This window comes from Sus scrofa, chromosome 4 (assembly GCF_054392235.1).
Source record: "Sus scrofa isolate SSC_HxYL_T2T_F1_AM1 chromosome 4, Sscrofa_HxYL_maternal_Yorkshire_Landrace_v2.0, whole genome shotgun sequence".
Lineage (NCBI taxonomy): Eukaryota > Metazoa > Chordata > Mammalia > Artiodactyla > Suidae > Sus > Sus scrofa.
Genome location: NC_139386.1, coordinates 66267941 through 66283882, shown reverse-complemented (window position 1 = coordinate 66283882; position 15942 = coordinate 66267941). Strand labels below are relative to the sequence as shown.

Below are 15942 nucleotides of genomic sequence, written 5' to 3'. Positions count from 1 at the left end.
AATAGTTTGGAACTTTATCAAACAACTTTTAATTTTCAAGGAATTATCTTCCTTTATAATAAAATATTTGAAAAAAAAATGTGATATTCTACCATTTGTGTTAAAGTATGAAGATGGATTTTTATGCTGCCATGTGCATGGATACTTTTATGTATAAGTGTTACTGCCTCTCAGCTGGGGATTGGATGTCAGAAGCAAATGGAAGAGCTATTTTTCCTGTCTATTTGGACTTTTCTAAGGATGTAGTACTACCTTTTCCCACATGAAAAGCTCTTTAAAAATTCATAAATTCTGGGAAGCAGTGTTCATCTGTTTTTGGTTTAGAATGCCTATCTTCTCTGCTGTGGTTGCCCATGATAAGGATCTCCAGGTCCAGGAGTTCCCATTGTGGCTCGGTGGAAATGAATCTGACTAGCATCCAGGATCTCTAGGTCCAGTGGAGTGTGGTTAGCTACAGGGGCAATGGTGACCTAGGTAGTGTCTTCAGTGGCTCCTTTTGTACCTCCATGTGCACTCCTTTGATAGATACCCTGTCACAGTAGAACTGCATGTGCTAAATAGAAGGTAATGCCTTTTATTAAAAAAAAGCTGTCTCCGGAGTTCTGTTGTGGCACAGCAGAAACAAATCCAACTAGGAACGGTGAGGTTGCAGGTTCGATCCCTGGCCTTGCTCAGTGGATTAAGGATCTGGCGTTGCTGTGATCTGTGGTGTAGGTCACAGATGTGGCTCAGATCTGATGTTGCGTGGCTGTGGTGTAGGCTGGCAGCTGTAGCTCCAATTCGACCCCTAGCCTGGGAACCTCCATGGGTGTGGCCCTAAAAAAAAAAAAAAAAAAAAAAAAAGCTGTCTCCATGCTAACTATCAAGTGTTGGCATTTAAAGATTTTTAGCTCTTTTTTTTTTTTTTTTTTTTTTTGGTCTTTCTACCTTTTCTAGGGCCGCTCCCACAGGATGTGGAGGTTCCCAGGCTAGGGGTCTAATGGGAGCTGTAGCCACCGGCCTACACCACGGCCACAGCAACACCAGATCCTTAATCCACTGAGCAAGGCCAGGGATCGAACCTGCAACCTCACCGTTCCTAGTTGGATTTGTTTCTGCTGTGCCACAACAGAACTCCGGAGACAGCTTTTTTTTAATAAAAGGCATTACCTTCTATTTAGCACATGCAGTTCTACTGTGACAGGGTATCTATCAAAGGAGTGCACATGGAGGTACAAAAGGAGCCACTGAAGACACTAGTCAGATTCGTTAACCACTGCACCACGATGGGAACTCCTAAAGATTTTTTCTACCTCGTTTGTAGAAAGAAAGTCGATCCTTATGCAGGATTTTCAGCCAGGAGCAAAAAGCCTCGGATCATGCTGTTTAGATAAGTATATAGTGATTAAGTGCCCGTACTGTGCCAGTTACTGTGTTAGTTTGCCAGTCAAACAAAACATCCAGTCTGTATGGAGCTGCCTGAGATTTCCTACCACCTACCCTCAGGGTAAATCCAATTTTTACCATGAGGTAAAAATTACGTGTATAAGGGAGGTGAGTTAGGAAGCAGCACAGTCATCACTAAGTCTTGGGGTAAAAGATCATGTAAGTCCGAAGCTCCTAGAAGCTTATAGGAGACAGCTTACGGTAGGAAAGTGTTCATCTTTCTAGTCCTAGAGCCTGCCCTATGCTGGTACCAGCCAGCTTATGGTCCTAGTAAAGGATGGGCTCTATTCTCAGATAAAGAAGCTGGTGCCACCTCTGAACTCATCTTGGGCCTCTGCCTGCCTGCTCTTCTGTCCTCTGTCACCTGGATATATACCTGCTGCTATCTTAGCAGTTAATGAGACGTCTTTCTATTAAAAGGTTGTGCTATAATCAAATACTCATTATCAAATATTCACTAATGATAGGTGATGATTTTAAAGATTTCTCTCAGAGTCTATTTTTTTCATAACTTGCTTTGGGTACATCGTATCTTTCTTTAAACGTCCTGTGTCCATGTAACCATTTTGTTACCTGTGTAGTGGAGTGAAAAACATATTTTTTTATTAGTCTCAGAAATGTTCGTCAGAAGACAACGTATAGGGAAAAGGAAAAAAAGGCGTAAAACACTGACAAAGATGGCTTCTCAAGGGCATGATCTGGAGTGAGACCAAGATGTAGAAAAGGATCAACATGCATAGAATACCATGACGATTCGTCACTGAAATAAGTCTGCAGACAACTCAGACCAAGGTAAGGAGAAATACATGTATGCCCCTCCACAGCATTTCACTACCCTCTCCCTGGGCAGAGTGGACACTGGACAGACTGGGCACTATCTATGGGGAGGATATTGAGTCTGTTTTATTTGCATCTCAAAAGGCAGAATGATCCTGCATGACATCTGGGTTACATGAAATAATATGCCCTGCGTCGATACGTTGCAATCCTTTCCTTCAGTGCAGATTTCATGATACTGAGAGACTGCATCTTTTGGAAGCAAAAGTAAGAAAAGGGTCCTTAGGTTTGAATGACAGCCTTAGTTTGGATGCATTTGTTAACATCTGATTTTTTCGGAACAACATGACCATTCTCCAGATTCAACACTCACCAATTTGTGGTCAATATTGTTTTCATCTAGACCCCAGCCGCTTCCCCTCTACTTTTATTTGGAAGCAAATCCCAGTCATGACATTTCTTTCTTAAATATTTAATTTTGTGATTCTGTAAGATAAAGACTTAAAAAAAATAGCAATGTCATTATACTACCTAAGCTGCCCCACCCCCAGTGTTATCAAATATCCAGTTTGTTCAAATCTCCAATTGTTTCATAATGTCCTCCCCTCAACACATTTTGTTTGGATGAAGATCTAAGTTCCCACCTTATTTACACCTATTTTTGAAATCTCTTTTAAGACTTTTCTAATCTTGGGCCTCTCTATTTCTTTCACTTTCGTTTTTTTCCTCCCGCAATTATCTGTTGAAGAAACTGAGTTTTTTTGTCCTATGCATGTTTTCATTGTCTCAATTTTCTGATCGTATCCCCAAGGAGTAGTTTAACGTGCTTCTCTGTCTACTGTAGTTCCTATAAATTGGTAGTGGGGCTTGAGGCTTCATCAGATTGAGGTTTGAGTATTTTGGACTAGACTGATTCATAGTTGATGCTGTTTGTATCAGTTATCTATTGTTGCATGACAAACTACCCCTAAAACTTAGAGGTTTAAAATATCAACAAACATCATGTTGCACAGTGTCTGTTGGTCAGGTGTTTGGGAATGGCTTAGCTGAGTGGGTCTGGCATAGGTTCTCTGGTGCTCCAGTCCCTTGAAGGCTGGACTTCCAAGGAGGAACTGCTTCCAAGATGGGTCACTTACGCGACTGACAACTTGGTGCTGGCCTTGGTTCTTTTAAAAAATTTTTTATTAAAGGATAGTTAATTTATAATGTGCCAATTTCTGCTGTACAGCAAAGCGACCCAGTTATATATATATATATATATATATAAAACTTATATGATACTTATATTGTCTTCCATCACAGTCTATCCCAAGAGACTGGATACAGTTTGCTGTGCTATATAGTAGGACCATTGACTTCTTTTTTTACTCTTTTTTTTTTTTAAATGGCTGCACCTGTAGCATATGGAAATTCCTAGGCTAGGGGTAGAATCAGAGCTGCAGCTGTCGGCCTACACCACAGCCACAGCAATGCCAGATCCAGCCCTTGTCTGTGAACTACACCACAGCTCACAGTAGCACTGGATCCTTAACCCACTGAGCAAGGCCAGGGGTCAAACCTACATCCTCATGAATACTAGTCAGATTCCTTTCCCCTGAGCCACGATGGGAACTCCAGACCATCAACCTCTAACTGAACCCACTGGAACTGAATGTGTTTCTTCCAATGGCGGTAAGTTTCCTTCCTGCTCAGAAATACTCAAGATATGTGTACTGTTTCATTGAGCTACCAGTCACTTTGCAAGGTGCCAAGGGGAAAAAAATGAGGCTCAGGAAGCTTAATTCAATCACCAGAGTCTCAGGTCACAAACAGCAACACCAGGATTTGAATGTATAGATCTGACTCTGAATCTCATCTTCTTCCCTGCCAGGGCTCTGCCTTGATTTCCTGCTGCCCCACCACTTACATTTCCATGGGATGGTGTAAAGGGACCAGTGGTTCTGGCCTTTCAGGAGGAGTCTTGATTTCTTACCACATGAATCTTTTTTTTTTTTTTTTTTTTTTTAGAGCTGCTTGTTTTCCCCAAAACAATTGATCCAGGAGAGCAAGGTAGAGGGCACAATGTCATTTATGATCTACCTTGGAAATTTCATTTTGTCATTTGCAATATTTTCTTAGTGACACAGTGACCTTTATTCGATTTTGGAAGGCACTATGCAGGGATTTGTATACCAAGAAGTAAGGACCATTGAAAGTCACCCTAGAGGGCGGCTACTCCAGTGTTCATCCATCAAGAAGCACCTGTCTCACTTTATGATGTTAGCAACTGTTGTTAGCATCTCAGTCCACTAATTCATTAGGTATTGAAAAATGGCTATGTCTGGAGTTCCTGTTGTGGCGAAGCAGAAACGAATCCGACTAGGAACCATGAGGTTGCGGGTTCGATCCCTGGCCTCGCTCAGTGGGTTAAGGATCCGGCGTTGCCATGCGCTGGGGTGTAGGTCGCAAACGTGGCTCGGATCCTGCATTGCTGTGGCTGTGGTGTAGGCCGGCAGCTACGGCTCTGAATGGACCCCTAGCCTGGGAACCTCCATATGCCGCAGGTGCGGCCCTAAAAAGACAAAAGACAACAACAAAAAAATGGTTATGTTCTATTATTCTTTTTTCATATATTAGTCGAAATATTTCCAAAAGTAGAGAAAAGAGTACAGGAAGGCAAGGGGAACTTTACTAGTACTATTTGGTTACCACTAGTTCAGTTTCTATAGAAAAGTCGTGATGAATGCTTGATTCTTTCCCTTTAACAGTTTTCAAAACAGAGTTGGTTTCCTAGCGTTATCTGATGATTAGACTTTAAAAATACTATGAATAAAACTGGGTTGTGATGATTGTTGTACAACTATCAGTGTAATAAAATTCATTGAGTAAAAAAAATAAACCTAGGCTCCTTCAAGTTAAAAAAAATATCAGCTCATGGATTGGAATATATTTGATGTATTTCAATTCATTGCAGTTACTCTCTTATAAATGTTCAGAATAGTCTACGTGTAGGCTGAATAATGGTTTCCTGGAATGTTCATGTCTGAAATCTGTGAATGTCACATTAAATGGCAAAAGGGATTTTACAGGCAGATCTTGAATTAGAGGGAGATTATTCTGTATTATCTAAATGGTTCCAGTGTAATCACAGGATCCTTATAAGAGGGAGGCAGGAGATCAGAGGAGAGGGTGTGATAATGGAAGCAGAGATTGGAGTGCTGGACCTTGAAGATAAAGGAATGAAAAGGGCAATGGATTCTTCCCCTAGAGTCTCTGGAAAACCCAGCTGTGCTTGATTTTAGCCCATTGAAACTGATTTCAGATTTCTGACCTCCAGAACTGTATCTTACATTTGTATTGTCTTAAGGCACTAAGTTTGTGGTTATCTGTTAAAGCAGCAGTAGGAAACCCACCTTTGGTCAATGGGACTGTCTTCAGATTGGTAATTCAATGTGAGCAGATGTTCTAGGCTCATCTTTTCTGCCTCCAACCTGGAAGCAGCAATTTCTCTAGAGTCTTTGCTCCTTTTAGTGAGAATTGGTATTTTGAGACTACTAGGAGCACTCATGGAGTTTTCCTCTTTTTTTTGCCGTATATATATATATATATATATATATATATATATATATATATATATATATATATATATATATATAATGGCTACACCCACAGCATATGGAAGTCCCCCATATGGAAGGGATTGAATTTGAGCTACAGCTGTAATCTGTGCTACAGCTGTGGCAAGGCTGGATCTTTTAACCCAAAGCACTGGTCTGGGAATTAAATCCACACCTCTGCAGTGACCCAAACTGTTGCATCAGATTCTTTTTTTTTTTTTGTCTTTTGGTCGTTGTTGTTGTTGTTGCTATTTCTTGGGCCGCTCCCGCGGCATATGGAGATTCCCAGGCTAGGGGTTGGATCGGAGCTGTAGCCACCGGCCTACGCCAGAGCCACAGCAACGCAGGATCCGAGCCGCGTCTGCAACCTACACCACAGCTCACGGCAACGCTGGATCGTTAACCCACTGAGCAAGGGCAGGGACCAAACCCTCAACCTCATGGTTCCTAGTCGGATTCGTTAACCACTGCGCCACGACGGGAACTCCTTTTCTTTTTTTTTCTTTTTTTTTTTTTTTTGTCTTTTGGTCGTTGTTGTTGTTGCATCAGATTCTTAAACCACTGGGCCACAGCAGTCACTCCTAAATATATATATATATATATATATATATATATATATATATATATATATATTTTTAAGGCCGTACCTGTGGAAGTTCCCAGGCTAGTGGCCTAATATAAGCTGCAGCTGCCGGCCTACCCCACAGCCACAGCAACATGGGGTCCAAGCTGTACCTGCAACCTAGACCACAGCTCAGGCAACACTGGATCCGTAACTCACTGAAGGAGGCCAGGGATTGAACTTGCGTTCTCATGGATACTGGTCTAGTTCGTAACTTGTTGAGCCACATCAAGAACTCTCCTAAAATATTTTTTTAAATTGTGGTAAAAATATATAACATAAAATTTACCATCTTAACCAAATGTACAGTTCGGGACTGTTAATTATATTTACATTGGTATGCAACAGCTCTCTAAAAGTTTTTCATTTTGCTGAAACTCACTCCCATCGAGAAACCCCCCATTTCCCCAGATTCTCCCACCCCCTGATAGATTTTCACCTTTTAAAAAAATGGTGAAGTAGTACAGATCTTCAGTCAAACCTTTTACAAATATTATTTTCCTCTAAACTTGTAGATGTTTAGAGCTTGAACTCCATGCCATTTTTGGCTACAAATCCCAAACCTCGTCCTATAAAGGATTTCAGGTAGCAAAGCATCTAAAGGGCTATCTGTTTTTCTAGAACAGAGTGAAATAACAGTGAAATATTTCCACTCACAAAATAATGACCATTTCATTACTAGAGCTCAAAGTAGCCCCTGGACCTGTAGTTTGCTAAAGTGAGTGAATCTCACGCCTGGTGGGACCCCTGCCCGCAATTACAGAACCACAGCTAGTGTCCTGTGCTTAGAGTCTCCTCCAGCTGAGCTCCATCCTTTGGCTGAAACTTTCTCTGAGCAGAAACAGCATGAGACTGTTCAGTTCAGATCTACAGGTCCTGCTCTCTGGGTCCAGAGAATTGTTGTATAACAAACTTGTGGAAGAGAAAGTTCCCGTTGTGGCTCAGTGGTAATGAACCCAACTCGTATCCATGAGGATACAAGTTTGATCCCTGGCCCTGCTCAGTGAGTTAAGGATCCAGTGTTGCCACGAGCTGTGGTGTAGGTTGCAGACTCGGCTGAGATCTGGTGTTGGCTGTGGCTGTGGCATAGGTTGGCAACTGCAGCTCTGATTTGACCCCTAGCCTGGGAACTTCCATACACTGTAGGTGCAATCCTAAACAGACGAAAAAACAAACAAACAAAAAAAACTTGTGGGAGAGAACAGCAATGCAGAGGGATAAAGAGTGCTAATGTTTTTGGGGATTTTTTTTTGGAATATAGTTGTTTTACAATGTTGTGTTAGTTTCAGGGGTATAGCAAAGTGATTTAGTTATATATATGGATATATTCATTCTTTCTCCCATATAGCTTATTACAGGATAGTGAGTAGAGTTTCCTGAGCTATGCAGTAGGTCCTTGTTGGTTATCTATTTTGAATATAGTAGTGTGTATCTGTTAATCCCAAACTCCTAATTTATCCCCCTCCCACCCACATTTCCCCTTTGGTAACCATAAATTGATTTTTGAAATCTGTTTCTTTTTTGTAAATAGGTTCATTTGTATCATTTTAAAAATGAGATTCCACATATAACTGATATCTTATGATTTCTCTAGGTCCATCCAAGCTGCTGCAGGGCATGCTGGTTTTTTAAGCTTCTAAAAAAGACCCACAGACTGGTTTTGTTAGTAGTGACTGGGAAGTACCTGGTTTTGTTTTTAAAGCGCTGTGCTCGCCTTTGTATCACGTGTTTGAAGAGTACATTACAAATCATTTTCCTCTCCTCTTGCAGGAAGTGCTCAAATATTCAACACACACATGCACACACACTCAAAAGAGGAACAGTCGGGTAGCGACTCAGAAATCATGTGACTGATGACTAAGTTAAATCTTTTCTGCTTATTAAAAGGGAAGAGTCTGATGATTAGTTACTGATTCTCCTTACATTTTTAACATTTTGGAGATATTGAAGCATGTTTCCATTTATGCTGTTTTCCACCTTGTTTTCTTCCATATTTACTGAACCTAGGGAGAAAATGTGGATCTGCAATTCCTCTGATGCAAGTCTTTGGTACAACTACTGTGGTAAGTAAAAGGGCAAAGCAGGGACGAACAACTGTTTTCAGGGTACGTTTTCACAAAAACCTTCTGCTGTTGCTGGGCGGGACACAGGAAATGACTGCCTGTACCAGCTGCTGGCAGCAAAAATGATGTCTAGTTACTGCCCCGGGTGGATTTTCTTGATCCTTTACAGACCTCACGAGTCTGAACTTCGTTGTACTTGACCTCCAAGTGCGTCTGTTTCAGATTCTTTGCAGTTTTGCTAGAACTGCCTGCTTCGGACTCATTTTGCCTCAGCTGTAAGGCTGACTGGTTCTTCTTGAGAAGGTAGAAGGGTCCTAGCTGCTTCCCAGAATTGATTATTGCTCCGGGCTGTGTTTTTTTGTTTGTTTGTTTTTTGGTTTTTGGGTTTTTTTCCCAGCACAATGTTGGGCATGTAACAGGGGCTCTGTAAGTGTTTCAGCCTGTGGTTTTTGAAGACTCTTGGAATTGCCTCCCTGATTAGATGTAAGCCTGATTCTGTCAGTTAGATCCTTAACCACTGAGCGAGGCCAGGGATCAAATCTGTGTCCTAGTGGATACTAGTCAGATTCATTTCTGCTGAGCCAAGACGGGAACTCCTGAAAGTGGTTTCTGAACCTTTTTTATGTGGATTGTTTTGAAGCAGATTTTTCTCTCTATGTGGCACAGAGCCACATAGAAATACTAATACTGATTATTTAAAAAAAAAAAAAATCGGAGTTCCCGTTGTGGCACGGTGATTGACGAATCTGACTAGGAACCATGAGGTTGCGGGTTCAATCCCTGCCCTTGCTCAGTGGGTTAACGATCCGGTGTTGCCGTGAGCTGTGGTGTAGTTCGCAGACGCAGATCGGATACTGCGCTGCAGTGGCTCTGGCTTAGGCTGGCAGCTACAGCTCCGATTGGACTCCTAGCCTGGGAACCTCCATATGCTGCAGGAGCGGCCCAAGAAATGGCAAAAAGACAATAAATAAATAAATAAATAAGTAAATAAATAAAATAAAATAAATTTTTAAAAAAATCAAGACTTCCCTTTGGTGCAATGAGTTTAGGATCCTGGTTTGTCACTGCAGTGGCTTGAGTGACTGCTGTGACATGAGTTTGATCCCTGGCCTGGGAACTTCCACATGCCTTGCATGCAGCCAAAAAAAAAAAAAAGAAAAATCAGCCACATTCTAATGCTATTAACTGGTTGGATCACTATTATTTTCTTTTGTCTTGTTTTGTGTTGCCCTCTTTCTCTACAAATATTTGCTTGGGGGTTGCCTGTTTGGTTTGGTGCTCTCCATGGATTGGTTGGTCTTTTCTATCCACTAGTGATATCAAGAAGGTTTAATGGAATCCTTTGGAAAATACTAGTTCTTTGAGACTCTCTGGGGAACAAGGATTTATGGTCTAATCGTTTGGGGGAGATTTACAAATGTACTTTGTGTTCTGAGAAGTTCTGTGATAAAGAAACCCATTTCATCTCCCAATTTTCAGATTTATTTATTTATTTATTTATTTATTTATTTACTCACTTATTTATTTTTGTCTTTTTAGGTCTGCACCCGTGACATATGGAGGTTCCCAGGCTAGGGGTCGAATTGGAGCTGTAGCCGCTGTCCTACGCACAGCTGCATCTGCGACCTACACCACAGCTCATGGCACTTAACCCACTCTGTGAGGCCAGGGATCGAACCTGGGTCCTCATGGATGCGAGTCAGATTTGTTTCCCCTGAGCCATGAAGGGAGCTCCTGTTTTATTTCATTTTATTTTTTGAGTGTGTGTTTACAGTCCTGCAAACTGTGGCAAATGTTAATATGAAGTTACTTCCGGGAAAGTAGGGTAACTGCCAGATGTGAAACAAGACTTAGGTGTATGGCCAGACTCGTGCTGGTGGCTTTTTCCTGTATGTGGTTGTGCTGAATTCCCTCTCAGCTTACCCCTGAGGATTCTCCATCCCCAACGTCAGGTTCCTTTCCCCGTTTCCAGGCTCTGGTGCCCTTGGCCCTCTTCTCTCCTGCCCTAGGTCTTTTTCCCCACACACCTTCCCTGTGCTGTGTCTCCTCTGGCTTTGACTTATATAACACTCCCTATTATTATTTAGCTTTTAATCTTCTAGTAACAGTAATCCAATTTGTCTTTTGATATGATCATTGAGGAGGGATCTTACTTGTTTCTCTGAAATGCTGAGAAATTCTGTGGTCCTTTCCAGCTGCTCCATGGATGTAGGGACCATGGGGAGCAAGTAGGGTGCAGAGCTACAGCGAGACTCTGTTTGCTGCCATCCACCCCCCCTACCCCCACCCCCCGCCAAGGCATCCCTTCCCTGCCTTCAAGAATCCATCCTGGGGGTTTCCTTTGTGGCTCAGCAGTTATGAACCCAACTAGTATCCATGAGGATGTGGGTTTGATCCCTGGCCTTGCTCAGTGGGTTAAGGATCCAGCAGCCGTGAGCTGTGGTGTAGTTCAAAGTCATGGCTTGGATCTGGCATTGCTGTGGCTCTAGCTGTGACTGGCAGCTGCAGCTCCAATTTGACCCCTAGCCTGGTCATCTATGTGTCGTGGATGTGTCCCTAAACAACAAAATAAAGTAAAATAAAACCCATCCTGGCTGAGATGGAAACACACCATGTGGGGAAGCATTGACTCCTCTCCATATTACTGTCAGGATGTTGGTGCTCCAGTCCTTTCTGTGAGGATGATTTCCATTTGGACAGGCTACCGGGCACATACAGAACAGTCATGTGCTAGGGCTGCCATAACAAAACACTACAGACTAGGCGACTTAAACAATAGGAATTTATTTCTCATCGTTCTGGAGGCTGGAGGTCCAAGATCAAGCTGGTTTGGTTTCCTGGGAACTTCCATATGCTGCATCTGTGGCCCTAAACAAAAAACCAGGATGGTCAAGGAAGCCCTCTCTGAGAAGGTGACATTTAGCAAGGACCAGAAGAGTTGAGGGAGTGAGCCTCGCTGACAGCCAAGGGAAGGGGTGGAGGAAAGAGCAAACACGATGGCCTTGAGGTGGGAACATGGCTGGTGATGGAGAGATGGCAAGGAGGCCCGTATGGCTGCCATGGAGTGAGTGCAGGGGACGTGGTAGAAGACGACATCATAGAAGGAAGTGGGGAGGGGATGGGGTTCAGGAGGACCTATCTTTTACTGTGAGCAAAGCTCGTCCTGCTGTGTAGCACTGGGAACTATGTCTAGTCACTTATGATGGAGTGTGATAATGTGAGAAAAAAGAATGTGTACACATATGTGTAACTGGGTCACCTTGCCACACAGTAGAACATTGACAGAACACTATAAACCAGCTATAATGGAAAAAATAAAAATCATTATTTAAAAAAAAGGAGTTTTTTCAGTGGAAATGAATCCGATTAGGAACCATGAAGTTGCGGGTTTGATCCCTGGCCTCGCTCAGTGGGTTAAGGATCCGGCGTTGCTGTGAGCTGTGGTGTAGATCGCAGGTGCAGCTTGGATCCTGCATTACTGTGGCTGTGGTGTAAGCCAGCAGCTATAGCTCTGATTAGACCCCTACCCTGGGAACCTCCATATGCCGTGGGTGTGGCCCTAAAAGTACAAAAAGAAAAAAAAAAAGCTCTGTCTGGCTCCCTTGTTGATGATAATCTGTAAGGCTGTGGCAAAGGTGGAAGTGGGCAACATTTTGGGAGGCTGTTGCAACAATCCAGGTGATCGAGAGAATGGTGACCTGGACCGGGGTGGGTGGCAGTGAGGTGGTGAGAGGGGTCAGACTCCGGAAGTGTTCTGAAGATGGAGTTGACAGAACTTGTTGATTGATTGGATGGGTGGTTGCAGTGTGGTCTTCCTGGCTAAGTGTGTTTGTCTTGGCATCTGGAATGTCCCCCCAACGCCAAGTAGACCAGCCTCTTTACCAGCCTTTAGAGTCTTACTCTTCTCTGAAATATTCTTGTCCATCTTCCTGTTTTATGCAAACCTTTTGCCGTCCATTCAAAGGCCTACCTGCCCTCCGGAACCTAGTTGAGTCAGTTGAATTTAATTCAGTTTAATAAGTCTTTCTTTAGGTTTAGTTATGTTGAGAAATACTGAGAATGCAATCGTTACATGAGATAGAGTGGAATCCTCAAGGAACATCTGACTTTTGTCTCATGCATGTGTAGTAGGAAGGACAATGATATAACACCAGGATTCAGTTGTTTATTCTACAAATTCAGCATGGCCACTGGGAAGTCTAATGGCCATTTGAAGCCAGAGCTCTTGCCTTAGACTCCTTTCCAAATCTATTTCTTCCTAAATCTTCTCTATCTTATCATTCATCTAATTCCTTAGCCCCCAAACTAGGGGTATCCTTAATTATCTCTTTCTCTGATCTCCCACAATCACCTTATGGATGATTCTGCTTTCATTAATCCCAGAATATATTCTAAAGCCAAATACTTCTCACTGTCCTCTGCTTACTGCTCATGTCACCCTCATCTGGTCTCTGGCCTCTGCAGTATCCTCTTAAATTGTCCTTGTTCCACTTCACTTCTTGCCCCCATACAATCTGTTCTCGCCATAGAGACCAGAGAAATTTGTTTTGTTTTGTTTGCTTTTTAGGGCCGAACCGACAGCATATGCAAATTCTCAGGCTAGGGGTCGAATCAGAGCTGCAGCTGCGGGGCTACACCACAGCCACAGTCAACGCCAGATCCAAGGCACGTCTGCAATCTATGCTGAAGCTCATGGGCAACACTGGATCCTTAACCCACTGAGCGAGGCCAAGAATCTAAACTGCATCCTCATAGATACTAGTTGGGTTTGTTATCGCTGAGCTACAATGGGTATTCCTGAAAAATCTTTTTTTTTTGTCTTTTTGCCTTTTTTAGGGCTGCTCCCACGGCATATGGAGGTTCCCAGGCTAGGGGTCTGTTTGGAGCTATAGCTGCTGGCCTACACCACAGCCACAGCAACGCGGGATCCAAGTCACATCTGCGACCTACATCACAGCTCGAGGCAACGCCAGATCCTTAACCCACTGAGTGAGGCCAGGGATCGAACCTACCCCCTCATGGATGTTGGTCGGGTTCGTTAACCACTGAACCACGACAGGAACTCCCAGTCAAGCTATGTCTACCCACTGCCATACCCCACTCCTCCATCCCCACTGTACACTCCCTCTGTCTCTCATGACCTTGTTTGATTTCTTTACCTGGGTGTACGTTTACCAAGAGCAGGGCCATTGACTGCCCTGTTCATTGTTTCTCTACTGCCTAGAGCAACGTTTGGCACATATTTGGTGCTAAGTAGGAGTGAATAAACACACATTTGTTATCTACAGTGTACTGTGTGCCAGAGACGCGAAAAATGAATGAGACCTGCTTCCTACCCTCAAGGCTTGTGCTGTTTGTGTGAAGCCTGACATGTAAGCAAAGCATCGCAGTGCACATTTTGAATGAACACTGAAGGGTGATCAAGAACTATGAATGGGAGTTCCCGTCGTGGCCCAGTGGTTAACGAATCCGATTAGGAACCATGAGGTTGCGGGTTCGATCCCTGGCCTTGCTCAGTGGGTTAAGGATCCGGCATTGCCGTGAGCTGTGGTGTAGGTTGCAGACGGGGCTCGGATCCCGCGTTGCGGTGGTTCTGGCGGAGGCTGGCGGCTACAGCTCCGATTGGACCCCTAGCTTGGGAACCTCCATATGCCGCGGGAGCAGCCCAAGAAATGGCAAAAAGACAAAAAAAAAAAAAAAAAAAAGAACTATGAATGATGGTGTATTTATGGTTGTGGGGGTGGGGAGGCATGGAGGAATCAAAGAAGGTTTAACAGAATTGTTGATATATTGGTACAGTTTGAAGGCAGAAAAGGAGTTTCTAGACTGAGGAGGACAAGGGCATTCTTGTTAGATGGAACTGCCTATTTACGAAATGGAAATTCTGTCGAAGAGACAAAACAAAGAGCTGAGGTGGTTCAACTCCAGCCAGGGCTTCCTCCGTTAACCGCCAAGAGCACTAAAGGCCAGTACTTAGAGTAGCACTGGTTTCATTTCCAGTGCCAACTGCAGTTGTCTGGAATGCTGGGTTATGAAGGATTCTGGGAGGAGTTCCCATCATGGCTCAGTGGTTAACGAACCTGACTAGGAACCATGAGGTTGCGGGTTCGGTCCCTGGCCTTGCTCAGTGGGTTAAGGATCTGGCGTTGCCCTGAGCTGTGGTGTAGGTCGCCAACGCGGCTTGGATCCCGAGTTGCTGTGGCTCTAGCATAGGCCAGTGGCTATAGCTCTGATTAGACGCATAGCCTGGGAACCTCCACATGCCTCAGGTGTGGACACCCCCCCCCAAAAAAAAAGACAAAAAAAAAAAAAACAAAGAAGGATTCTGAGATTTCCCACTGTGACTCAGCAGGTTAGGAACCCAACAGAGTCTCCATGAGGATGTGGGTTTTGATCCCTGGTCTCACTCAGCAAATTAAGGACCTGGCATTGCTGCAGTCTGTGGTGTGGGTCCCACATGTGGCTCAGTTCCGGCGTTGCCGTGGTTGTGGTGTAGGCCGGCAGCTGCAGCTCCAAATGGACCCCTAGCCCAGGAACTTCCACATGCCACAGGTGAGGTCGCAAAAAGAAAAAAAAATTCAGTTTCCTAATATTTTATGAGGATTTTTGCATCTAAATTCATCAGGGATATTGGCCTATAGTTTTCTTTTCTTGTAGTGTCTTTGTCTGGCTTTAGTATCAGGGTAATACTACCCTAATAAGATGTTTGGAAGTGTGTTCTCCTCTTCATTTTTTTGGAAGAGTTTGAGAAGGATTGGTGTTAATTCTTATTTAAGTCTTTGGTAGAATTCATCTGTGAAGCTATGTGGTCCTGGACTTTTCTTTGGGAATTGTTTTTGTTTTTTGTTTTTTTGTCTTTTTAGGGCTACACCCATGGCATATGGAAATTCCCAGGCTAGGGGTCTAATTGGAGATGTAACTGCTGGCCTACACCACAGCCACGGCAAGGCCAGATCTAAGCTGTGTCTGCTACCAACACCGCAGCTCACAGCAATGCCGGATCCTTAACCTGCCAAGTGAAGCCAGGGATTGAACCTGCCTTCTCATAGATACTAGTCGGATTTGTTACTTCTGAGCCGTAACTCCCTTCTTTGGGAAAATTTTGATTACTGATTCTATCCCCTTACTAATTATAGGACTGTTTAGACCATTTCTTTAATCCTTTGGGGATCCCGTTGGAAAATTTGAGGCTTTGCATGCCTGGATCAATCTCTTCCCTTTTAAATGAAGTTGAGGTGTAGGGTCTCTCTTCCAAATTAAGCCAAGCCAGGAGCAGTGTCTCTAGTGAGAGAGTGTTCTGAATCTCCTTACTGACTCTGTGAGTCAGGTTTTACATTCTCTTGGATGCAGGAAACTTTTGTTTGGATTCCAATGGGCCTCCTATTCTGCCACTTGGCTGATTTCACTCCCCTGGGGAGGGAGATTTTCTTTCTTGGCCACACCCCACTGCGTGCGGAAG

General features: G+C 43.5%; 1 protein-coding gene across 3 annotated transcripts in view; it reads left to right on the top strand.

Moving 5' to 3' along the window:
• The first annotated feature begins 8279 nt into the window (after window positions 1-8279).
• LY96 (lymphocyte antigen 96) overlaps window positions 8280-15942 on the top strand; it is a 48345-nt gene continuing 40682 nt past the window's right edge. For 2 of the 3 annotated variants that reach the window (XR_014842707.1, XM_085020151.1), the window contains exon 1: window positions 8285-8483. Coding sequence is in view for 2 of the 3 variants with exons in the window: in XM_085020151.1 (XP_084876277.1) it covers window positions 8372-8483 (112 nt within the window). In the remaining variant the exon portion in view is untranslated. 3 annotated transcript variants of the gene reach the window in all.